A 22,584-nucleotide genomic window follows, 5' to 3' on the forward strand; every position below is an offset into this window, starting at 1 on the left:
AGAGTACCGCTCCATAATAAAGGAGGAGTTAAATATCAGGTGGCAAAGAGAATGGGAGGGGGAAACAAGAGGAAGGTTTTATTTTAATATTCAAAATAGTGTTAGGGGAGGAAGCATCACCCTGGGAAACAGAAGGGAGCAAGTCATTATGACACGGCTGAGATTTGGACACTGTGGCCTTGCAGGGGGACTGGCCCGTATTGGGAAACATGAAAATGGACTGTGTGAATGTGGGACAGAAGAAACTGTGCAGCATGTTTTTATGGAGTGTCCTATATACACAACAGAGAGGAGAGAGCTTTTTGCTGCATTACTAGATGCAGGATTGCCCTGCATCTCACTGAGGATTATTCTGAACCCTGAGGAACATCAAAGTGCAGTGATGAAAGCAGTCATGGACTACCTGTGGAATACTGGCCTGCACCAGAAAGTGTAACTGCATAAGCTGTGGTAATACCTGAACTGAACTGTGGGAGGCAGCAATACGCCGATGGGCGTCTAGTCTGCCGGAAAGCCACATGAAGAAGAAGAAGAAGATGAGTCGCCAATGACTTTAACCCAGGCTTCCGTTTCAGGTAAAGCATATTTGTTACAATTTGCGCTCAAATCTCGACACTTTGTTGTTTAACGTGTGAAGAATAATGTCACAACTTAGTGAGGTTTGGTGGCTGACATTGTCACCCGGCAGCATGGCTACACTGACATGTAGCTGTCGCCAGCTAACGAGCATGGTTATTATCGATATTTCCGCAGATGTGGGGCAGACTATTCAGACCTCTTGTGATCGGTAGGACGCGTGTATTGTGGAAGAGCCTCGTTACAATGCAGCTGAAGACAAGTGAGTTCCAGGTGTTGTTCAACGATGGACTGAACGAACTCGCAGGTAAGACGCGGTCATAACACATGACGTCATGTGGGGGCTTATTGCTCCAAGAGCAGTGATGGGTTAGTTACTGAAAACCAGTAACTAGTTACAGTTACTAGTTACTTTATTTCACAAGTAACTCAGTTACTTACACCAAAAAGGAATGCGTTACTGTGAAAAGTAACTATTTAGTTACTTATATATTTTTTTTATTTTTTTTAAGGCCCCCTTTAATGCCATTTTAGCCTTCCTTTCAGTACTGTTATTGCACTGGAGAATAATACAATCTGTTGATCAACTTGACATGCATTTGCATCACTGAACTCTGCTAAGCAATGTGGTCTACATACAACACACAAAGACAAAGATATGTTTCAAAGGGCCAATTTGTTTCAGGCCAGAACAAATTGACAAAACTATTTTAAATAGCTGCAACCAACGTTCCCTCTAAGGTGCGCGCCTGCGCAATTGCGCACTGCTCAAGCGTCCTCTGCGCACAGCCAATATATGCCGCGCACCAGATCAAATCCCATCTGAATTCTAAACAAAATAAACACATTTATTCTGTATAATTTTGCAATGCAACTCTGAGTGACAGTGACAACAATCGGCCCTAACAGTGTTCGTCAACACCGTTCAATTGAACACCGTTCAATTATTGTAACGTCTATCGAGATGCTTCGAGGACAGGAATTATATCGATCACTTTATTGAGCAAAACTGTTTATATTCGGCCATAACCACACCAAAACACGAGTAAAAAACTTCTATCTCGAAAAACTAGTCATTTTCTGCCGTACAAACCAGGCCAAAACCAACTTGTCATCTGTCACCAACACGCATAGCACCAAGCCACTGGTGCGTTTATGGCCACACAAAAAGTCAGAAAACTCAAAACACCACACAAAGTTACACTATGACTCCTCAGTCATACGTGTGCTTATTCTACTGTCATTTATTATTAATGTTAATTTATTGATATTAATCATGGAATGCTGTTACTAGAGAAAGTTACAGGAATGCACACTTCATCCTATGCTTACATTTCATAGTGCAACATGAGGATTTTTAAGGGCAACTAAATGTGATCTCTGAAAGGGGTACAAATGATTTCCAAAGCAGGACCCCCACCCAGACATACTGTACAATACTAATCCATAGCTGAACGCCCAGAAAACAGTGGAGATGATCATGGACTTCAGGAAAGTCACAGCCCCACCATCCCCCCTCACCCTGATTGACTCTTCCACCCCCGTCCCCATTGTGGACTCCTTCCGTTTCTTGGGCACCACCATCACCCAGGACCTCAAGTGGGAGCCGACCATCAGCTCCCTCATCAAGAAGGTCCAGCAGAGGATGTACTTCCTGCGGCAGCTGAGGAAACTTAAGGTGCGGACCGAGATGCTGGTGCAGTTTTACTCAGCCATCATAGAGTCCATCCTGACCTCCTCCATCACAGTGTGGTTCCCCGGCGCCATAGTCCAGGATAAGAATAGACTGCAGCGCATCGTACGTGCTGCTGAGAAGGTGATTGGCTGCAAGCTCCCATCCCTCCATGACTTGTTCTCCTCCAGGACCAGGAGGCGTGTGGGTCGGATCACAGCTGACTCTTCTCACCCTGGACACAAACTATTCTCCCCTCTCCCCTCAGGCAGGAGACTATGCTCCATCCAGACCCACACCTCCCGCCACCTGAACAGTTTTTTCCCCTCGGCCATCAGGCAAATGAACAATAACTCCTAACAGTAGCTCCTTGAATTCCTTTTAAGTCTATCCGATAGCTCAGTTACAGCTCATTTTACTACCAAATATGTGTTATATGTGTTTTATGTTGCACGATTGCACCAAGAAAAATTCCTAGTTTGTGAACGCGTTCTCAAACAATGGCAATAAAACGATTCTGATTCTGATTTAACTAAAATGTTATTTTCTTTGTGGACGACAAAAGAAAAGTAGTGAGAATATCTCCATGTTAAGAAACTTGGCTTTGGGCTTCACCATGTCTTGTTAATAAACACAGACACGCCCCCTCCCACACACACACACAGCGCGCGGCGCGCGCCTCTTCCTTGTCGCCTCTTCCGCAGCACTCCGATAAAACACACTCAGATCTTCTCAGTTTCTAGCCGATACTACATAAAAAATAACGTAAAATAACGCAGTAACACATCATGTAGTAACGGTAACTGAGTTACTGAATATAAAAAATAACGCGTTCGATTACTATTTACCGCTGAAAGTAACGGCGTTAGTCCCAACACTGTCCAAGAGTGGGTAACTTATTTTGAAAATTCTAATCTACCCTAATGTACATCATGAGCTCTGTTATTATGTACATCCTGACTTCTAAAATTAGCCTGTGTTTGATCTTGTCAGAAATATTTAAGAAGCACCAGTATGAGCTCAGGATAGCTGGAGGTGCTGTACGTGACCTATTGTCTGGGAAGCGGCCTGATGATGTGGATTTTGCCACCACCGCCACCCCGGAGGAGATGAAGCGAATGTTCCAAGCTGCTGGGATAAGGATGATCAACAACAAAGGAGAGAAGCATGGAACTATTACAGCTCGAGTAAGTCTCTGTGGACATACAAATATGTGTGAACAAAAAGTAATTTTCCAGGGTGTAATGATCATTAAACGTAACTGGAAAGTGCTAGATTACCAGTGTCGCTGTCCACAGCGAAACAAGATTTACATAACCATAGAGAATGGGTGTCAAACTTTCTGCCCGCATGGCAAATTGCAGCAAATAACAACCCCAACTTAGTCAAGCAATATATCCACATATACATCTTCTGTAATACAAACAAGACTGTAGGCCAGGGGGCCCGCCAGCGTCCGGGGGGGTGTATATTATAGCGTCCCAGAAGAGTTAGTGCTGCAAGGGGTTCTGGGTATTTGTTCTGTTGTGTTTATGTTGTGTTACGGTGCTGTGGTTCTCCCGAAATGTGTTTGTCATTCTTGTTTGGTGTGGCGCATATTTGTAACAGTGTTAAAGTTGTTTATACGGACACCCTCAGTGTGACCTGTATGGCTGTTGACCAAGTATGAATTGCATTCACTTGTGTGTGAAAAGCCGTAGATATTAAGTGACTGGGCCAGCACGCAAAGGCAGTGCCTTTAATGTTTATTGGCGCTCTGTACTTCTCCCTACGTCCGTGTACACAGCGGCATTTTTTAAAAAGTCATACATTTTACTTTGTGAAACCGATACCGATAATTTTGAAACCGATACTGATAATTTCCGATATTACATTTTACGTCACTCGTGTGCGCCGGAAACATTACATCGCCTGCGAAAATGGATATTTCATTACAACATTCGGTTACAGTTTTAATTTAAGACTATCAAATTTTCGGTACATCACTTGTCACTAGTGTGCAAATAATAGGCTGTATGTAATATATGAACATATATTTTGATTCCGAAGATATAGCAGTTGTTGAAAGACCGGAATTGCGCTGTGCCGCATTTGCTTACACATGAGTTGAAAAATAAAGTCCGTACCTTCTCTACTTAACAGCCATAAAAAGATTACAACCCTCCCAAATATATTACACTATATATATATACAGTAAATTCACACAATATATTACTTTCATTTACTTTCACATAAAAAAACCACAAATTTTTAAGGTGTTGCGATTTTTATTATATTTTGTAGTTGTAACAACTTCCTCCCGGTCAAGTCACGGGGAGAACATGCAATCTCCACACAGAAAGATCCCGAGCCCAGGATTGAACCCAGGACCTTCGTATTGTGAGGCACACGCACTAACCCCTGATTCCACCGTGCTGCCACAATGTAACCAGTCAGCTGGACAAAATCAGATTTGGGCCATTTTGGCCTGCAGTGTAAACGTAGTCTATGTGTAGCTGGCTGACACAAATCTTTGTTGACAAAAGTTTTGAAACTTAAAGGCCTACTGAAACCCACTACTACCAACCACGTAGTCTGATAGTTTATATATCAATGATGAAATCTTAACATTGCAACACATGCCAATACGGCCGGGTTAACTTATAAAGTGCAATTTTAAAATTCCCGCCACACTTCCGGTTGAAAAACTCCTTTGGATATGATTTATGCGCGTGACGTCACAAAAGCAAAGGAAGTGGTTGGACCCCATCGGACCCGATAGAAAAGCCTCTTGTTTTCTTCGACAAAATTCCACATTATTCTGGACATCTGTGTTGGTGAATCTTTTGCAATTTGTTTAATGAACAATGGAGACTGCAAAGAAAAACGTTGTAGGTGGGATCGATCGGTGTCTTAGCGGCTAAGTACAATACTGTAATATCTGTGATATTTGCATTAGTGTACTGTCTTTAAGGGTTTAGGGAACGCGCATGCGCGAGTGAGTTGGCGGAGAACTTGTGTGTGTGAGCGTGAGTTTTGGCTAACAGCAGCTCGTGTATGTGTGTGCGTTACTTTTTGAACTACAACCAGTTACCGCTTTTTAATAAAGCGATTGAGCAGCGCTTCCTCGTCTGTGTGACTCCTTCTCCACTGCGGGGCATTACAATACTTACAGCAACACAACAAGGACTACTTACTACGCCTAGCCGATGCTTGCCGCCAAACCCACGGATGAAGTCCTTCGTCGTGCCGTTGATCGCTGGAATGCAGGTGAGCACGGCTGTTGATGGGTTTCTATCTTCATTTGAGAACGATGCTACGCGCTAGCTCAGTAGCTAAGTGTGTCACCGATGTATTGTCTTGGAGCTAAGTCACTTTAAATGTCCATTTCGCGTGCTCGACTCTCATTTTCAAGAGGATATAGTATCCGAGGTGGTTTAAAATACAAATCCGTGATTCACAATAGAAAAAGGAGAGAGTACATAGTTCTGTGAGGTCTGGTTGCTAAGTTAGCTTCAATGGCGTCGTTAGCACAGCATTGTTAACCTTCGCCAGCCTGGAAATCATTAACCGTGTATTTACATGTCCACGGTTTAATAGTATTGTTGATTTTCTATCTATCCTTCCAGTCAGAGGTTTATTTATTTTGTTTCTATCTTCATTTGAGAACGATGCTATCGCGCTAGCTCAGTAGCTAAGTGTCACCGATGTATTGTCTTGGAGATAAAAGTCACTTTAAATGTCCATTTCGCGTGCTCGACTCTCATTTTCAAGAGGATATAGTATCCGAGGTGGTTTAAAATACAAATCCGTGATTCACAATAGAAAAAGGAGAGAGTACATAGTTCTGTGAGGTCTGGTTGCTAAGTTAGCTTCAATGGCGTCGTTAGCACAGCATTGTTAACCTTCGCCAGCCTGGAAATCATTAACCGTGTATTTACATGTCCACGGTTTAATAGTATTGTTGATTTTCTATCTATCCTTCCAGTCAGAGGTTTATTTATTTTGTTTCTATCTTCATTTGAGAACGATGCTATCGCGCTAGCTCAGTAGCTAAGTGTCACCGATGTATTGTCTTGGAGATAAAAGTCACTTTAAATGTCCATTTCGCGTGCTCGACTCTCATTTTCAAGAGGATATAGTATCCGAGGTGGTTTAAAATACAAATCCGTGATTCACAATAGAAAAAGGAGAGAGTACATAGTTCTGTGAGGTCTGGTTGCTAAGTTAGCTTCAATGGCGTCGTTAGCACAGCAATGTTAACCTTCGCCAGCCTGGAAATCATTAACCGTGTATTTACATGTCCACGGTTTAATAGTATTGTTGATTTTCTATCTATCCTTCCAGTCAGAGGTTTATTTATTTTGTTTCTATCTTCATTTGAGAACGATGCTATCGCGCTAGCTCAGTAGCTAAGTGTCACCGATGTATTGTCTTGGAGATAAAAGTCACTTTAAATGTCCATTTCGCGTGCTCGACTCTCATTTTGAAGAGGATATAGTATCCGAGGTGGTTTAAAATACAAATCCGTGATTCACAATAGAAAAAGGAGAGAGTACATAGTTCTGTGAGGTCTGGTTGCTAAGTTAGCTTCAATGGCGTCGTTAGCACAGCATTGTTAACCTTCGCCAGCCTGGAAATCATTAACCGTGTATTTACATGTCCACGGTTTAATAGTATTGTTGATTTTCTATCTATCCTTCCAGTCAGAGGTTTATTTATTTTGTTTCTATCTTCATTTGAGAACGATGCTATCGCGCTAGCTCAGTAGCTAAGTGTCACCGATGTATTGTCTTGGAGATAAAAGTCACTTTAAATGTCCATTTCGCGTGCTCGACTCTCATTTTTAAGAGGATATAGTATCCGAGGTGGTTTAAAATACAAATCCGTGATTCACAATAGAAAAAGGACAGAGTACATAGTTCTGTGAGGTCTGGTTGCTAAGTTAGCTTCAATGGCGTCGTTAGCACAGCATTGTTAACCTTCGCCAGCCTGGAAATCATTAACCGTGTATTTACATGTCCACGGTTTAATAGTATTGTTGATTTTCTATCCATCCTTCCAGTCAGAGGTTTATTTATTTTGTTTCTATCTTCATTTGAGAACGATGCTATCGCGCTAGCTCAGTAGCTAAGTGTCACCGATGTATTGTCTTGGAGATAAAAGTCACTTTAAATGTCCATTTCGCGTGCTCGACTCTCATTTTCAAGAGGATATAGTAGCCGAGGTGGTTTAAAATACAAATCCGTGATTCACAATAGAAAAAGGAGAGAGTACATAGTTCTGTGAGGTCTGGTTGCTAAGTTAGCTTCAATGGCGTCGTTAGCACAGCATTGTTAACCTTCGCCAGCCTGGAAAGCATTAACCGTGTATTTACATGTCCACGGTTTAATAGTATTGTTGATTTTCTATCTATCCTTCCAGTCAGGGGTTTATTTTTTTTGTTTCTATATGCAGTTAAAGCACGATGCTATCACGTTAGCTCGTAGCTAAAGCATTTCGCAGATGTATTGTCGTGGAGATAAAAGGCACTGAATGTCCATTTCGCGTTCTCGACTCTCATTTTCAAGAGGATATAGTATCCGAGGTGGTTTAAAATACAAATCCGTGATCCACAATATAAAAAGGAGAGTGTGGAATCCAATGAGCCAGCTTGTACCTAAGTTACGGTCAGAGCGAAAAAAGATACGTCCATCACTGCCTCTCAAGTCGTTCACTGTAACGTTCCTCATCTACGAATCTTTCATCCTCGCTCAAATTAATGGGGTAATCATCACTTTCTCGGTCCGAATCTCTCTCGCTCCATTGTAAACAATGGGGAATTGTGAGGAATACTAGCTCCTGTGACGTCACGCTACTTCCGGTACAGGCAAGGCTTTTTTTTATCAGCGAGCAAAAGTTGCGAACTTTATCGTCAATTTTCTCTACTAAATCCTTTCAGCAAAAATATGGCAATATCGCGTAATGATCAAGTATGACACATAGAATGGATCTGCTATTCCCGTTTAAATAAAAAAAAATCATTTCAGTAGGCCTTTAACATTTATTTTACACATTTTTACAACATTGGAAAACATTAGTAAAACGGAGGCTTCTGGAAGTTACTGGCTTTGTCGGCCAAAGGTATAGATGTGTGTGTCCAAGTTAAAGGAAACGTTAGGCTGTCTTCTTCTAATGGATTTATTACAATCTTTGCAAGCTGGGTAACGTTTGCTGTGGTCTATAATGGCACACAAACAACTATCAGAAATACCACCATTATTACATACAGCTAATGTCATGAGACATCCAAGTACGAATTAAATACACAGAGGACATAAGTAAAGGAAATTAAATGAGCTCAAATATACCTACAAGTGAGGCATAATGATGCAATATGTACATACAGCTAGCCTAAATCAAATAGCATGTTAGCATTGATTAGCTTGCAGTCATGCACTGACCAAATGTGCCTGATTAGCACTCCACACAAGTCAATAACATCAACAAAGCTCACCTTTGTTCATTCACACACAGCATAAAAAGTTTGGTGGACAAAATGAAATGAAGGATTTGCATAAAACACGTCTTTCTCTGGCATCGTCTGAGAATGTTATACATGTTAAAAAACTACGGTTAGTTCAAGGACTGCTAAAATTAGTAGGACAAAACGGCACTTGCCAAATACTCATCAGTGAAGCATGTTTAATATGAACAGTGGGATTTATAACAATTAGGGGGGGTTTGTGTCTCATGTGTGTCCTCCCACAGAAACCATATTAAAAAAAAATATATATTTTCCCACAACTTTTTCCATTTTCATATATTTTTGAAAAAGCTCCAGGGAACCACTAGGGCGGCGCCGAAAGAGCCGCATGCCGCTCGGCGACACCCGGTTTAAGCAAATCTCCATTGTAAACGTCCCTTGAGCTCACTGTAAACAAACATGCTGTTGATTGTGTAAGACTTCTTCAATATTTCAGAGGAAGACCTTTTGCGTGCCTTTTACACCAAATGTTCTGCAAACATTCCGCAACTGGGGAATAAACATCATCAACACATCAAACCCTATCAGCCACCTATAACGCCAGCATTGCTACAACGATGTTTTGAAAGCATACAAAGACGCCTGCTGCTAAAGAAGCTGCTGCAATGCCACCAGCAAAGAAAGACCCGGGGGGCTTGTTCCTATCACTGTGGCATTTGAAAAGTGCAAAATGTCTCCCAGAGATGACAATCATGGAAAAAAATAATGGCGCTGGATGACCAGCCCGTTACCATCGTTGAAGATACTGGCTATTAATAGGACAAATCTACAGGGACTGTCTTCAAATCCACCTTCCGTCTTTCCTACCTTAAGGTGTGCACAACCTATATAGTTATTAAATCTAAATTTCAAAAGTAATGGATTTAAATCACCTATTGGTATCAGTCTGAAGAAGGAAGAAGTTACTTGTAAAAAAAAAAGGCAGCTCTGCAGTCCGTGTCGCTGTTCAAGCAGTGTGAGAATTTTTGGGAGGTGCAAGTCTAGCCCCATAAAAAAGTTTGGATAAGAACGACAGACCTTGAGACTGTAGCATAGAAGCCTCAAGAAGGTGCCAACCAAGAAAAAGTTCCTGTTCCGAAGTTGAAATCATTAATTTGACTGCAATTTAGACAAACGTCCCCTCAGTAAGAATATATTTTGATCAGCTATTGCAACGATTGGAAGAGTTAAGGTGAGGCTATTAAACCTACGAACTGTACCAGCTCTCAAGCATGGTGAGTGGTAGCATCATGCTATGGGTCTATTTTGCTGCCAGTTGTTCTGGTGCACTAAGCAAAGTGGATGAAGTCCTGAAGTAATTTTTCAACTTAAGTTCAAATAAACCTGAACCAAATTGAGTGTTCCAATAGGACTATGATCCTAAAAAAAAACCCATCAAATTGGATTTAAAACTGATAAAGCAGGCGAACATTAAGCTTCTGGAAAAGCCTTCCTAAAGGCGTTACATCATCCTATTTAACATTTGTGGACAATGCTTAAGTCTTTTGGTCTGTGCCAGTAATCCAACCAATTTAAGAATTGCTACCAATTCATGTTATAAAGAGTTGTCAAAACATCCAATTATAATTATACCAGAAGTTTGTTAATGGGTATATAAAGTATCTGCTTGAAGTGAAACCGGCTAAGATGCATTTAATCAACAATTAGCATGTAGGTGTAATTTTGACCCTGTTTTGAATGACTGGAAATTCTAAATAAATACTTTGAATGGATGGTTATAGCACAATATATCCACATTAAAAAACAATTGCTGTGCTTGCTTCCTGTTAGTGTTTATACTCTAATTTACGTCTCTGGATAAGTTCCTGCTGGTCATGAGTCGGGACAGTTGTGGTATTGTCAATACCATTAATAGTTTTCACCGTTGCTTCTCACCACAGCATGATTCGTGTTGTTGATACGGGTACTATTGTCCAAAAGCTTTCCCGCCCTGTTTCGTTTCCTTTTTCTCCTTCTGTCCGACTATCTCACCCTGACCGGTCACGGCAGACAGCTACCATATACTAGTCTTTGTTCTGTTGAAGGTCTTACGTGGTTTGTTTATCCTTCTTTTGCAGCTTCACAATGAAAACTTTGAAGTGACTACATTGCGTGTGGATGTTCAAACAGATGGTCGTCATGCTGAAGTGGAGTTTACCACCGACTGGCAGAAAGATTCTGAGAGAAGAGACCTCACTATCAACTCAATGTTTTTAGGTGAATGTTGCCAAGAGATAACTTGATCAATTATGGATAGCATTGCAATGTGTTACCTATTTGAAGTAGTGTAGACTCCCAAGGTACTGACTTGATTTTCTGATGTTCTTCTGTGTGTAGGTCTTGATGGCACCGTATATGATTATTTCGAAGGATATGATGACCTACAGAAACGAAAGGTTCGCTTTGTTGGCAGTGCAGAACAAAGGATCCAAGAGGATTATTTAAGAATACTGCGTTATTTTAGGTTGGCTGAGCCCTCTTTATTACTGTTGTTCAAACCTGTTTGGTTATTTTTTTACCTATTTTAAATCACCAACAGGTTCTATGGAAAAGTGGCATTGAAACCTGATGAGCATGAGCCTGAGACACTGGAGGCCATTCAGGCAAATGGGTTTGGACTTTCTGGGATTTCGGGAGAAAGAATTTGGGTTGAGCTGAAGAAGATTGTGGTCGGCAACCATGCTGTTCAGCTGCTGGAGATGATGTACAGCCTAGGGCTGGCACAATACATTGGTGAGACATACTATCTTTTGGAATATTCTATGGTTGGTAATTGACTCATTTAACTTTCCAAGTTTAATTAAGATGGGCCCATTTTCTTCTGCAACACATGAAGCTACATTCAATTATAAACTGTTTTTGAGGGGCATTGTGGCTCAGATGGTTAAACTGCTGACCAGAAACTTAAGGGTTCCTGGTGGTAATACAGCTTTTGCCATCCTAGTCACCAAGCACATGTGAAACTATCCAAAAACTATGAGTAGTATACAGTGGGCAGTGGGCACTACAGTGGGACTGATAGGTGACAGAAATTATCAAATACAAACGAAAAAGAAAAATGCTGCAATTGCCAAAAACTAAGCGTGTTCCCAGGGTTTCCCCCAGATTTCCAATATACTTGTGGCGGTAGGGGCATTGCTTCGTCGGGGTCAATATGACAACATATAATTGGCATAATCAGCGAAGATGCATATATTTTCTTTAAAAAGGCTAAAAAAAAATGTTGCACATAACATATATATAATATTTTCTTATATCGTTTTGCTCTATTTTTCAATTGTTGCTGCTTATTGCACAATGTAACACAGGCTGGATACCAATGGCGGCTGCTGGCCTTTTAAATAGGGGAAGCTCATTCCCATTTACTTTCTAATCACGAATACTTTCTGCAATAATTGATAAAATATATAAAGATGCTAGATTTGACAAAGAAAACTTTGCTTACAGGATCGAAAAATCCTCAGAATGAAAGAAAAAATTAAACTTAAAAAATGCTCTGGCAGTGGTTTGTATTGCAGAAGACCTTTCATATCGCACATGCACCAGTCTCAACACGGGGTATGTACCCCGGAAGTAGATCCCATTCAATCAAAACAGAGACAAAAACTAAAATGAAGAGGACACTGTATACGGTGCCTCCGGAAAGTAGTCACAGTGCTTCACTTATTGTTATTTTATGGCCTTTCAATTCATGTTTGTCCACAAAATTGTACACACCGTACCCCATAATGGCAATGTATTACAACCTTTGCCAGAAAGCTCAAAAGTGATACTCAAATGGCTCCTGTTTCAACTGATCATCCTTGAGGTGTTTGTACCACTAAATTTGAGTCCACCTGTGGTAAATTCAGTTGATTTGACATGTTTTGGAAAGGTACATACTGGTCTATATATAAGGTCACACACTTGACAGTATATGGCAGAGCACAAACCAAGCATGAACAAGAGTGACAAGAGTGTTTCGAGGCACAAATCTGGGGAAAGGTACAGAAAAATATCAGCTGCCTTGAAGGCTCCAATGAGCACAGTTGGTTGGCCGTCTCAACTGAGCTATCTGGGGAGAAGGATCTGAGTCAGGGAGGTGAGCAAGAACCCGATGGTCACTCTGTCAGAGCTACAACATTCCTATTTGGAGAGAGGAGAACCTTCCAGAAGGACAACCATCTCTGCAGCAATCCACCAATCAGGCCTGTATGGTAAAGTGTCCAGACAAAAGTAATTCCTTAGTAAAAAGCACATGGCAGCCCGCCTTGGAGTTTGCCAAAATGCACCTGGAAAAACTGACCATGAGAAACTAAATTCTTTGTTTTGATGAGACAAAGATTAATGCCAGCTCATCACCAGGCCAATACCATCCCTACAGTGAAGCGTGGGAGTGGCAGTGTCATGCTGTGGGGATGGTTTTCAGCGGCAGGAACTCTGAGACTTGTTAGGATAGAGGGAAAGATCAATGCAGCAATGTACAGAGACATCCTGGATGAAAACCTGCTCCAAAACGCTGTTAAACTCAGATTGGGGTGATGTTTTTTTCTTTCGACAGGACATTCAATCCAACCTGATGGAGCTTGAGAGGTGAGACTGCCCAAAGATAGGTGTGCCAAGCTTGTGGCATCGTATTCAAAAATAATTGAACCTGTAATTGCTGCCAAAGGTGCATCAAAGTATTGAAGAAAGGCTGTTAATTCTTATGTTAATGTCTTCTTTAATTTTCTATTTTTAATAAATTTGAAAAAAGGTTAAATGTTTTCACATTTTCATTATGGGGTACTGTCTGTAAAATTTGGAGGACAAAATTGAATTTATTCCATCTTGGAATAAGGCTCTAACATAACAAAATATGGAAAAAACATGAGGCTTTGTGAATACTTTCCGGATGCACTGTATTTATTTCACAGATGAAAAGAACGGAACATTTTGAAGTGCATGGATAAGAGGAAAAAAATTGAACATTTAAAAAGGTTGCTAAGATAATGGAAAATACTGGCTTCATTTGGACATAAATACGAGCAAACGTATTAACCAGGTATTTACAGGGCAAAGATGAAAGCGTACACAGATCCCTTCAAGCTGCATTTGTGTACTCCAAAATGATTAGTAGTAAGTCTGTATTCCGCACAACTAGTCAGCTTGTACAGAACAATAACAACCCTCATCAGAACCAGTATCGGGCCACAAACTCCATTAGTCCACGGAGCTTACTGAATGAACTTCGAGACATTCGATAGTTTTCTTTCCATTTTCTGTCCAGAAATTCCTTCAAAACGAATCTCTCCCACAAATCTTTGCGTTAGACTCCCATCCAGTACCTCCGGGATGACCCTCTTGATCAGGGGTCTCAAACTCAATTTACCTGGGGGCCACTGGATGCAGAAACTGGGTGAGGCTGGGCCGCAAGAAAAGATTTCTTAAAAAAAAATCTAACATGCACTTTTTAATGAATTCTCCTTCTTTGAATGGCTTTCCCGCCCTAGCAACCATCTCACTCACCATGTAGCTAGCTCTGACTGCTGCATCGCTCTTTTCGCTTGCTTTCTTGAAGAAATCTTGTTGCCTCAGTAGACTGGTTTTAAAATGTGCAACCCGGTTCACTCTCTCGTCTCCCTGGTATTTTGCATACTCCTCAGCATGTCTAGTTGTATAATGACGTTTCAAATTGTATTCTGTGGAGAGGCGGGTCCGGCGAGCGAGCAGCGAGGCAGGGAACGCCGGAGCCTGGCCCAAGATGGCGGCGAGGAGGCGTGGACGGCGAGCGGCGAGGCGGGGCGCGCCGGCAGCGACGCCGCAATCGTGCCCAGGTGCGCGATCCGCACACCTGGGCACGATCATCCAATCTCCTCTTGCGGAAGAAAAGGGGCGCAGCAGAGAGAGACGGGAGAGAGACTGGAAGGAGCAAAAGGGAAGCTGACGCGGAGCGAGAGAGGAGAAGAGCCAGAGACAAACGACGAAAGAGCGAGCGGAAGAAAAGGAGCTGAAAAGCGACTGAGGCTGTGAGGTTTTATTTGCAAAAATAAACAAACGTCAACTCTGCTCGAAAATGTCTTCCCTGAAATGGTCCTGAGAACCCGCAAGGCAGTGGGGACTGCCACATTTTGGCGCCCAACCGGAAAGGACCACCAGAGGCGGGAAGAAGTGGAAGTGAAAGAAAGAACAGCTGGAGAAGACCGGAACCACAGGGGGACCGGGCCGTCCCCACTTCCTACTCCCTCGAAATGGGGGGGGGGGGAGTAGGCTTAGCTGGGCGGAAGCCCGGCTTGCGTCCGGCGATGGAGGACTGTGGGGAGGCGGGGCCGGCGGACCGACGGCGCCCGCTCCAAGATGGCGGCGAGCAAGCGGCGAGCAAGCCATCTTGTGCGCGCCGAGAGCGACTCCGCAATTGTGACCAGGTGCGGGGATCGCGCACCTGGTCACGATCAGCTAATCCCCTCGCGGCAGTTAAAAGGCGCGGCCGAGAGCGACGAGGGAGAGAGGAGACGGAGAAAAGGCAGCTGCTAAAAGACCACGCCTAAGGCGACGTGCTGCTGAAAAGCAGACGCAGACGGGAGGAAACCATCCTCGGCTACCACGGGCACGACGGAGCCGTGCTGCTGAAAAGTAGACGGCAACCGAAGGTGACGTGCTGCTGAAAAGCAGACGGCGGACGGAGGGAAACCAACCGGGTGCTCACGTAAGAGGCAGCTGCTGGAAAGCAGCCAAAGACTCTGTTGTAAAAATAAAGCAGTCTAACCCGTCTCACGAAAATGTCTTCCCTGAAATGGACCTGAGAACCCGCACGGCAGTGGGGACTGCCACATATTCCTTGTGCATTGCAACTTTCTCTGTGCAAATAAGACACGTCGAGGTGCCCCTGTGCTCAACAAAGAAATATTGCATCTCCCACTTTTCCTGGAGTTGTCTTTGCTCATCACTAACCTTTCTCTTCACTTCGGGCTTTGAAAAAGACATTTTTGGTGTTGTGAACTATATTTGTATTTAGCCGACGCACGCAGAATAATGTTATTTCCGCAATGTGTGTCGTTCCGCTTTTCCTCCCTGCAGCAAGTACCGGGATCGCGAGCGCAAAAAAGTGACTGCTCCCGGAGTGTTATCCGGCGTCATACAAAAATATATGTAGTGTTCATCGTGTGAGGCAATGCAAATTAAACAATAAAAAGAGGTGGAGGGAGGCGGGGGTGTTTTTGTAGCCCGGAAGAGTTAGGGCTGCAAAGGATTCTGGGTATTTGTTCTGTTGTGTTTATGTTGTGTTACGGTGCGGATGTTCTCCCGAAATGTGTTTATCATTCTTCTTTGGTGTGGGTTCACAGTGTGGCGCATATTTGTAACAGTGTTAAAGTTGTTTATACGGCAACCCTCAGTCAGACCTGTATGGCTGTTGACCAAGTATGTCTTGCAGTCACTTGTGTGTCTGCAGATGCCGCGTACAACATGTGACTGGGCCGGCACGCTGTTTGTATGGAGAAAAAGACTGCGTGATGACAGGTTCTAGAGGACACTAAAGGCAGTGCCATCACGACATGCCCTCAATATTGTCGAGAGCCACATACTACACCGTGATTGGTAGATTCCTTCAGCTCCGCACACAACGCTGTCAAGCGCCATTCATTTAAAACTCGTGGGCCGCACTAACATTAAACTTTCATATTAAGGTGGGGGCCGCAAAATAACGTCTCGCGGGCGGCAATTGGCCCGTGGGCCGCGTGTTTGAGACCCCTGCTCTTGATGGTACTGTCATGTTCATGGTGCAATCTAAGATAATTAATTAATGCTGTCTGCTAGTTGACATCAGCATAGCTATTCAAGATGTACTTTTTCTAATGTGTGCCAATATTACAGCGGTCGACAATTACAAGAACTGGGCTGTTGACTCGCGATTTGTGAGAGTGCCTTGTTTTGGTTTGACGTCTTAGGTCAACCAGAAAAGCAATCCATTTATCCACGCTAAAATGAATCAAGCACCCGCAATGTCCTTCTTTAAAGACATACTATTTTAAAGTAATATAGAGCAATCAATTTTTTGCGGCCAAGTGTTCAACAAAGACATTAAAAAATGGTCTTCAAAGTGCTATTTCTTGAAAATCGAAATTACTGCCTATGGTTGGACTTTAAATTGACATGTATTCTCTCACTTAGGATAAGGGACCTCCTCCATTGGTTGAGTGATGGAGTAATTTAGTGAGATTTGTTTTACCATCACCACAAAGGCCGTATGAAACCTGCTCAACTGTGTCTTTGTAAAGCACAACCACTAAACAGTAATCAATAGAGCCTCTTTGTCAAGACTCTTGAGTATTTGAAGGCGTGACTGACAAACCAATGGAACAATTCTTCCAATTATTTCTAATATAGTGGTTGAAGTGTATGAAGTAGTTTCAATGCCAATTTATTAGTGTGTCTGAAAACTCTGGAAACGCTACACCTTTAGCAGCCATCAGTGTGCTTTAGACTCATTTTAAAAAATCATTACTCTCAGAACTTTAATCACTTAGTATAAAAAAATTGCTGAGGTAATTGAAGAAAAAAAAGGCCTATTTAGCATTTTTCAATAATTGCATTGGAGAACCTTACCTCTCCTCTTGTCTACCTTCAGGTTTACCTCCTAATGGCAATGTTGAGGAGATGAAGCGGGTTTGCCAAAACGCTAAAGGCCACTCTCCCAAGCCTATGACCATACTAGCAGCTCTTTGCTGCTTCCCAGAGGAGGTGGAAAAGATGGACATCCGACTGAAGGTGTCCAAAGAGGAGAAGACTCTGGCTCAGTTCCTGGTCAAACACAGGAGAGAAATTTGCAAGGATGACGACAAGCCAGACAGTCTCAAACCCTTCACTGACTTCATCATAGACGTATGTATCTTCTTCAAACTAAGGATGTAAGGATCAACGATATTAATTATAAACCGCAGTAAAACCCCCGACCGTTTTTAATTAAAACTATGGTAAAACCGTGATTGAAACCAAACTTTTGAAATACTCCCGAACTGATAACACTGCTCATTTCATGCAGATAGCCTAAATGCTAACATTAAGAAACACGATATCCCAATCTAAACCTGCATAAACACATTGCTGACTGAGCAACTAAGCTATTGAATTGTACACATTAAACCTACAAGCTCTCTTAGGGATAGAGCGATTTATGAAAAAAAATCCAAACTGTCCGGTTGACCTGACAAGGTGTGTGGTTTTCTTTGTGTTACTATTCAGTTTGGAACATAGGGCCCTATGATTTAAAGCAGACGGAGTTGGCCAATAAAAACTAAATCTACTATTAAACGCGGAAAGTAGTGGAAATTCACACAATGTGCCTGAAATGCTGTCGCAGTGAGAATGATCGTTTGTCTAGGGAAATTGTGTTTACGTGGACCTGTAAAAAAAAACATTCAACTGCTCCCACCAAAACTAACCTTTTCACTCACCTCCAGGGAGTCGTGCTAGAACTTACCCAGCAGTCCTGCACCTTCAGATCTCTCGTCCAAAAACAGATCAAACAGCACAGTAAAAACATTGTGCTAATGCTAATGCAAGCTATTTGTTGTTGTTAAGAACCGATGCCAGGGATTGGAGTATCTTTAACATTTTCATTGCTAGGTTAATCATAACTGGACAACTTCTAGTACTATAGTTATTTAGTTATACTTTGAAGCATGTAAACTTAAAGCACTTAAGTTACAAAATGATTTAGTTTTGACATAGCTGAGATAGGTTCCAGCACCCGCCGCGATCCCGAAAGGGATAAGCGGTAGAAAATAGATGGATGGATGGATGAAATACTGATAAAAAATTGTACAATGATGTATTGTAAAACTAAATGTAAATATGTTTGCATTTAATATAAAGGGCAAAGTTTAAAGGGGAACTGCACTTTTTTAGAAATTTTGCCTATTGTTCCCAATCATTATCAGAGTTTGCCTTTAAATGTACCGGTAATCAAATGTGGCGCCTCACCTAGAAAATAAGGTTATTGTTTTGTTTTTTTACTTGAAAACAAATTAAAGTAATATCATACATTGTAGCCCCCAGAAGAAATCACACAAAGTCTGGCGCTATTTTTAACTTTTATTGCCAATCTTATGATAGCAAATGGCACAATTCCAACAGGTTTTACGTCCCGTTCAAACACTTTTGTCTCAGGAGTTTGCGCTTTCTCCGACGCACACCTACACTTCCTCATTCTCCGCCAATCACCTTTCAGGCACGGACAATGCGTTTACAGACATGGGAAAAACTGACATATATATGTTTAATAGGAAAGGGAGCTTTACGGTCCGTAATTCAATTTATCACATTTTTATGATTCAAAATTATGAGGGAGAAGTGGGGAAACAATGTATTATTAGTCTACTTGTTCATTTACTGTTAATATATGCTTACTTTCTGTTTTAACATTTTCTATCTACAATTTTTTTTTTAAAGTAAGAAGCACTTATTCTTCTGTTGTTTGGATACTTACGTTTTTGGGTGATACTACAAATTTGGGTATGACCCCGTAACTACCAAGTAGTTACAGGGTCATACATCGGTCCTATTTAAAGTCTTCATGTGTACAGACACGGATTTTTTAAAGTTTATAAACATGCTAAAAATTAAAAAATATTTTATGATGCTACAAAATGTTGATGTAATCACTGTAATATTGACTAGATCAGACCTGGGCAGATTAAGCTTTTCAATCTGGCCCGTTGGACATTCCCAAATAATTTTTTTAGATCTTTAAGATGGAAACTGTATCTGCCATTATGATGTGCAGTGATGTTTTCAAATGACCGTAAGTCTTGAACTATACAAAGTATTTCAATGGTTGGAATCTGTGCTTTTGCATGATATACTAGTTACTATGGTAATCTAAGTCGCAGCAGCTCAGACGAGGCACCAAGCAGTGCGGGTGGGGAGCGTTTCCACAGAGTGTTTCCAGAGCATCCAGCCTGAAATGCGGGTGTCAGGGACAGACGTGGAAGGAGATTTTTACAACAAAGTTCTAAAGCTTAGTGATGTATCAGATTGTAGGTGGTGTTTGTTTACCCTTCGCGTTCATATTTCGCTGTGTTTGTTGCATTTTTGTTGCGTTTCGCTTGATTGTAAAATATCTCAATCGAGAGGGGGTGTGACGTTCATATGTTGTCAATATTCAGTGTTTTATCGTTCATAGTTAATATTGTAAATCCCACATTATTTATTTTCATGTACATTCTGGGTGTCTCAATTCAGTAAAAAAATAAAAAATTCCATTCCATTTTTTAAGGCGGTCTGTCATAACGTTTTTAGCATTCAATCAAACATTATTGTGAGGTTTTGTATTAGTGTTCCAAAAAATAGATATTCCGGCCCCCAGATACATTTTTTCTAAATAATTGCACAGGCCTGGACTAGATAGTGAAGGGAATTATATTTATATAGCACTTTTTCTCTAGTGACTCAAAGCGCTTAACATAGTAAAACCCATTATCTACATCTATACATATTTGTATAGATCAACCCTTTTGTTTACATTCAGGAACGCTAGCTAACTGTTAGCTGTTAGCTGTTGTATCCTCCTACAATGTGTAGTGAAGCATGTTTACCTCTTCCTCGTCCTGCAGGGACGATATTTGTAAGAAACAGTTTATTTGTCGCCATGGTGGCGAGGATTTGTGGTTTAGAAGTACTTACAACACCACGGAGACGTTGTCCGCTAGCTAGCTATGTTTTAAAGCGCCATTCTTCAGTGTTTATTAGAGATGTCCAATAATCGCTTTTTTGCCGATATTCCGATATTGTCCAACTCTTAATTACCGATTCCGATATCAACCGATACCGATATATACAGTTGTGGAATTAACACATTATTATGCCTAATTTTGTTGTGATGCCCCGCTGGATGCATTAAACAATGTAACAAGGTTTTCCAAAATAAATCAACTCAAGTTATGGAAAAAAATGCCAACATGGCACTGCCATATTTATTATTAAAGTCACAAAGTGCATTATTTTTTTTAACATGCCTCAAAACAGCAGCTTGGAATTTGGGACATGCTCTCCCTGAGAGAGCATGAGGAGGTTGGGGGGGGGTTAGGAGGTGTATATTGTAGTGTCCCGGAAGAGTTAGTGCTGCAAGGGGTTCTGGGTATTTGTTCTGTTGTGTTTATGTTATGATACGGTGCGGATGTTCTCCCGAAATGTTTGTCATTCTTGTTTGGTGTGGGTTCACAGTGTGGCACATATTTGTAACAGTGTCAAAGTTGTTTATGCACGACCCTCAGTGTGACCTGTATGGCTGTTGACCAAAAATGCCTTGCATTCACTCGTGTGTGTGAAAAGCCGTATATATTATGCGATTGGACCGGCACGCAAAGGCAGTGCCTTTAAGGTTTATTGACGCTCTGTACTTCTCCCTACGTCCGTGTACCACTCCGTACAGCTGCGTTTTAAAAAGTCATACATTTTACTTTTTGAAACCGATACCGATAATTTCCGATATTACATTTTAAAGCATTTATCGGCCGATAATATCGGACTGCCGATATTATCGGACATCTCTAGTGTTTACAGCTCTTCTTGACACTGTTTTTGCTTGCAAGTGCAGCGTGCGCGTGTGTTGACTAACATGCGCCGCGGCTGGTATGCCAGCATTGTCACCACGGCACGCATCATGTCGATGATAGAAAATAAATAAATGTTTCAAAGGCAGTATAGTACCTTTTTTAATGTATTAGTACCGCAGCACTTTATTTGTACTGGTTTACCGTACAACCCTACTGCAATGTAAGTTTTTGTCTACGACAAAACTTATTTGACACTTACATCACTTGCATTGTACCTTTTTTCTTTAACGCACTGCCGCTAAATAAATTATTCAAAAGTTAAAGAGCAAGTGTGATGTATTTTCTTAGTGGAGCGATACACAAACTCTTTCTTTTTCTTTTTGCACAGTAATAAAAAATGTGTGGGAGTGCGTTGGTAACCACAGAAATGTCTTTTCAGAAATTGGTTACTCTTTTTTTTCCTAGTGAACGTGTTGAGTGCATCTCAAGGCTTTTAAAACTCTCCCTTGTTTTTGTCAGAGTCGGGAGTTGGACACTCAGAGTAAATTGTGCGAGCTGCTGAAGTATCAAGGCGAGCACACGCTGCTGGCCCAGCTCCGCATGTGGGCCGTCCCTCGCTTGCCCGTCAGCGGACACGATCTCAGGAAAATGGGCCTGGTCTCGGGCAAGGAGATAGGCGCCACTTTACAGAAGCTCCGTGACATCTGGAAGAAAAGTCATTATCAAATGGACAAAGAAGAGCTCCTCAGTTACGTACAGTCCTAATGGGCTGCTGCACTTGTCAGAACCAAGGTGTGTGTATCGTCTGCGTGTGTGTGCGTGTGTCTTTGTGTGTGTGTGGGCACGTGTGTGACCAAGAATAAGAGTTTGAACTCTGTTCAATCAAGCTTGTAATAGCGCAACTCAAGCTTTGTATTGGAGGAATCGACTGGACTATAATTACCACAGTCATGCCTGCAATTTCATTCTAATTTCAGAAATTACACCTATTATACATCTCACAATGACGTAAAAAGCAGGAAAATGCACTATATTATATCAGCCTCACATTAGGAAAAGAATCTGTTCACGACATTGCATTTCATTTGTCTGTCAGACGTTTCCTCAAATACTTGGTAAAAGTGGCTAGTCTTATCTGCTCACTTCGGTTATTGGCAATGTAAAAGCGACATTTTTTCGTAATTATGTACAATTTCATTTGACTATTATAGCCAACTCTGTATGACATTATTTATGGTGCACCAGGACTTGGTGGAGGCCTTGCAGTCAATGTTCAACATCTGCATTACTCATTATATTAACATGCATATCCAAAATAAAAATGATCATAATGACATTCC

General features: G+C 41.6%; 1 protein-coding gene across 3 annotated transcripts in view; it reads left to right on the forward strand.

Moving 5' to 3' along the window:
* trnt1 (tRNA nucleotidyl transferase, CCA-adding, 1) overlaps positions 1 to 22,584 on the forward strand; it is a 25,766-nt gene extending 3,182 nt beyond the window's left edge. Inside the window, exons 1-8 of one of the 3 annotated variants that reach the window (XM_062046031.1) lie at positions 455 to 575; positions 754 to 883; positions 3,242 to 3,435; positions 10,811 to 10,949; positions 11,070 to 11,196; positions 11,272 to 11,465; positions 17,317 to 17,570; positions 21,764 to 22,584. In XM_062046031.1, the coding sequence (XP_061902015.1) occupies positions 754 to 883; positions 3,242 to 3,435; positions 10,811 to 10,949; positions 11,070 to 11,196; positions 11,272 to 11,465; positions 17,317 to 17,570; positions 21,764 to 22,009 (1,284 nt within the window). In that variant the 5' untranslated portion in view covers positions 455 to 575 and the 3' untranslated portion in view covers positions 22,010 to 22,584. Of the gene's footprint in view, positions 1 to 454; positions 576 to 753; positions 884 to 3,241; positions 3,436 to 10,810; positions 10,950 to 11,069; positions 11,197 to 11,271; positions 11,466 to 17,316; positions 17,571 to 21,763 lie in introns of those variants that run through there. The other 2 variants (XM_062046042.1, XM_062046037.1) reach the window with 2 other exon arrangements.

This window comes from Entelurus aequoreus, linkage group LG01, assembly GCF_033978785.1.
Source record: "Entelurus aequoreus isolate RoL-2023_Sb linkage group LG01, RoL_Eaeq_v1.1, whole genome shotgun sequence".
NCBI classification, from domain to species: domain Eukaryota; kingdom Metazoa; phylum Chordata; class Actinopteri; order Syngnathiformes; family Syngnathidae; genus Entelurus; species Entelurus aequoreus.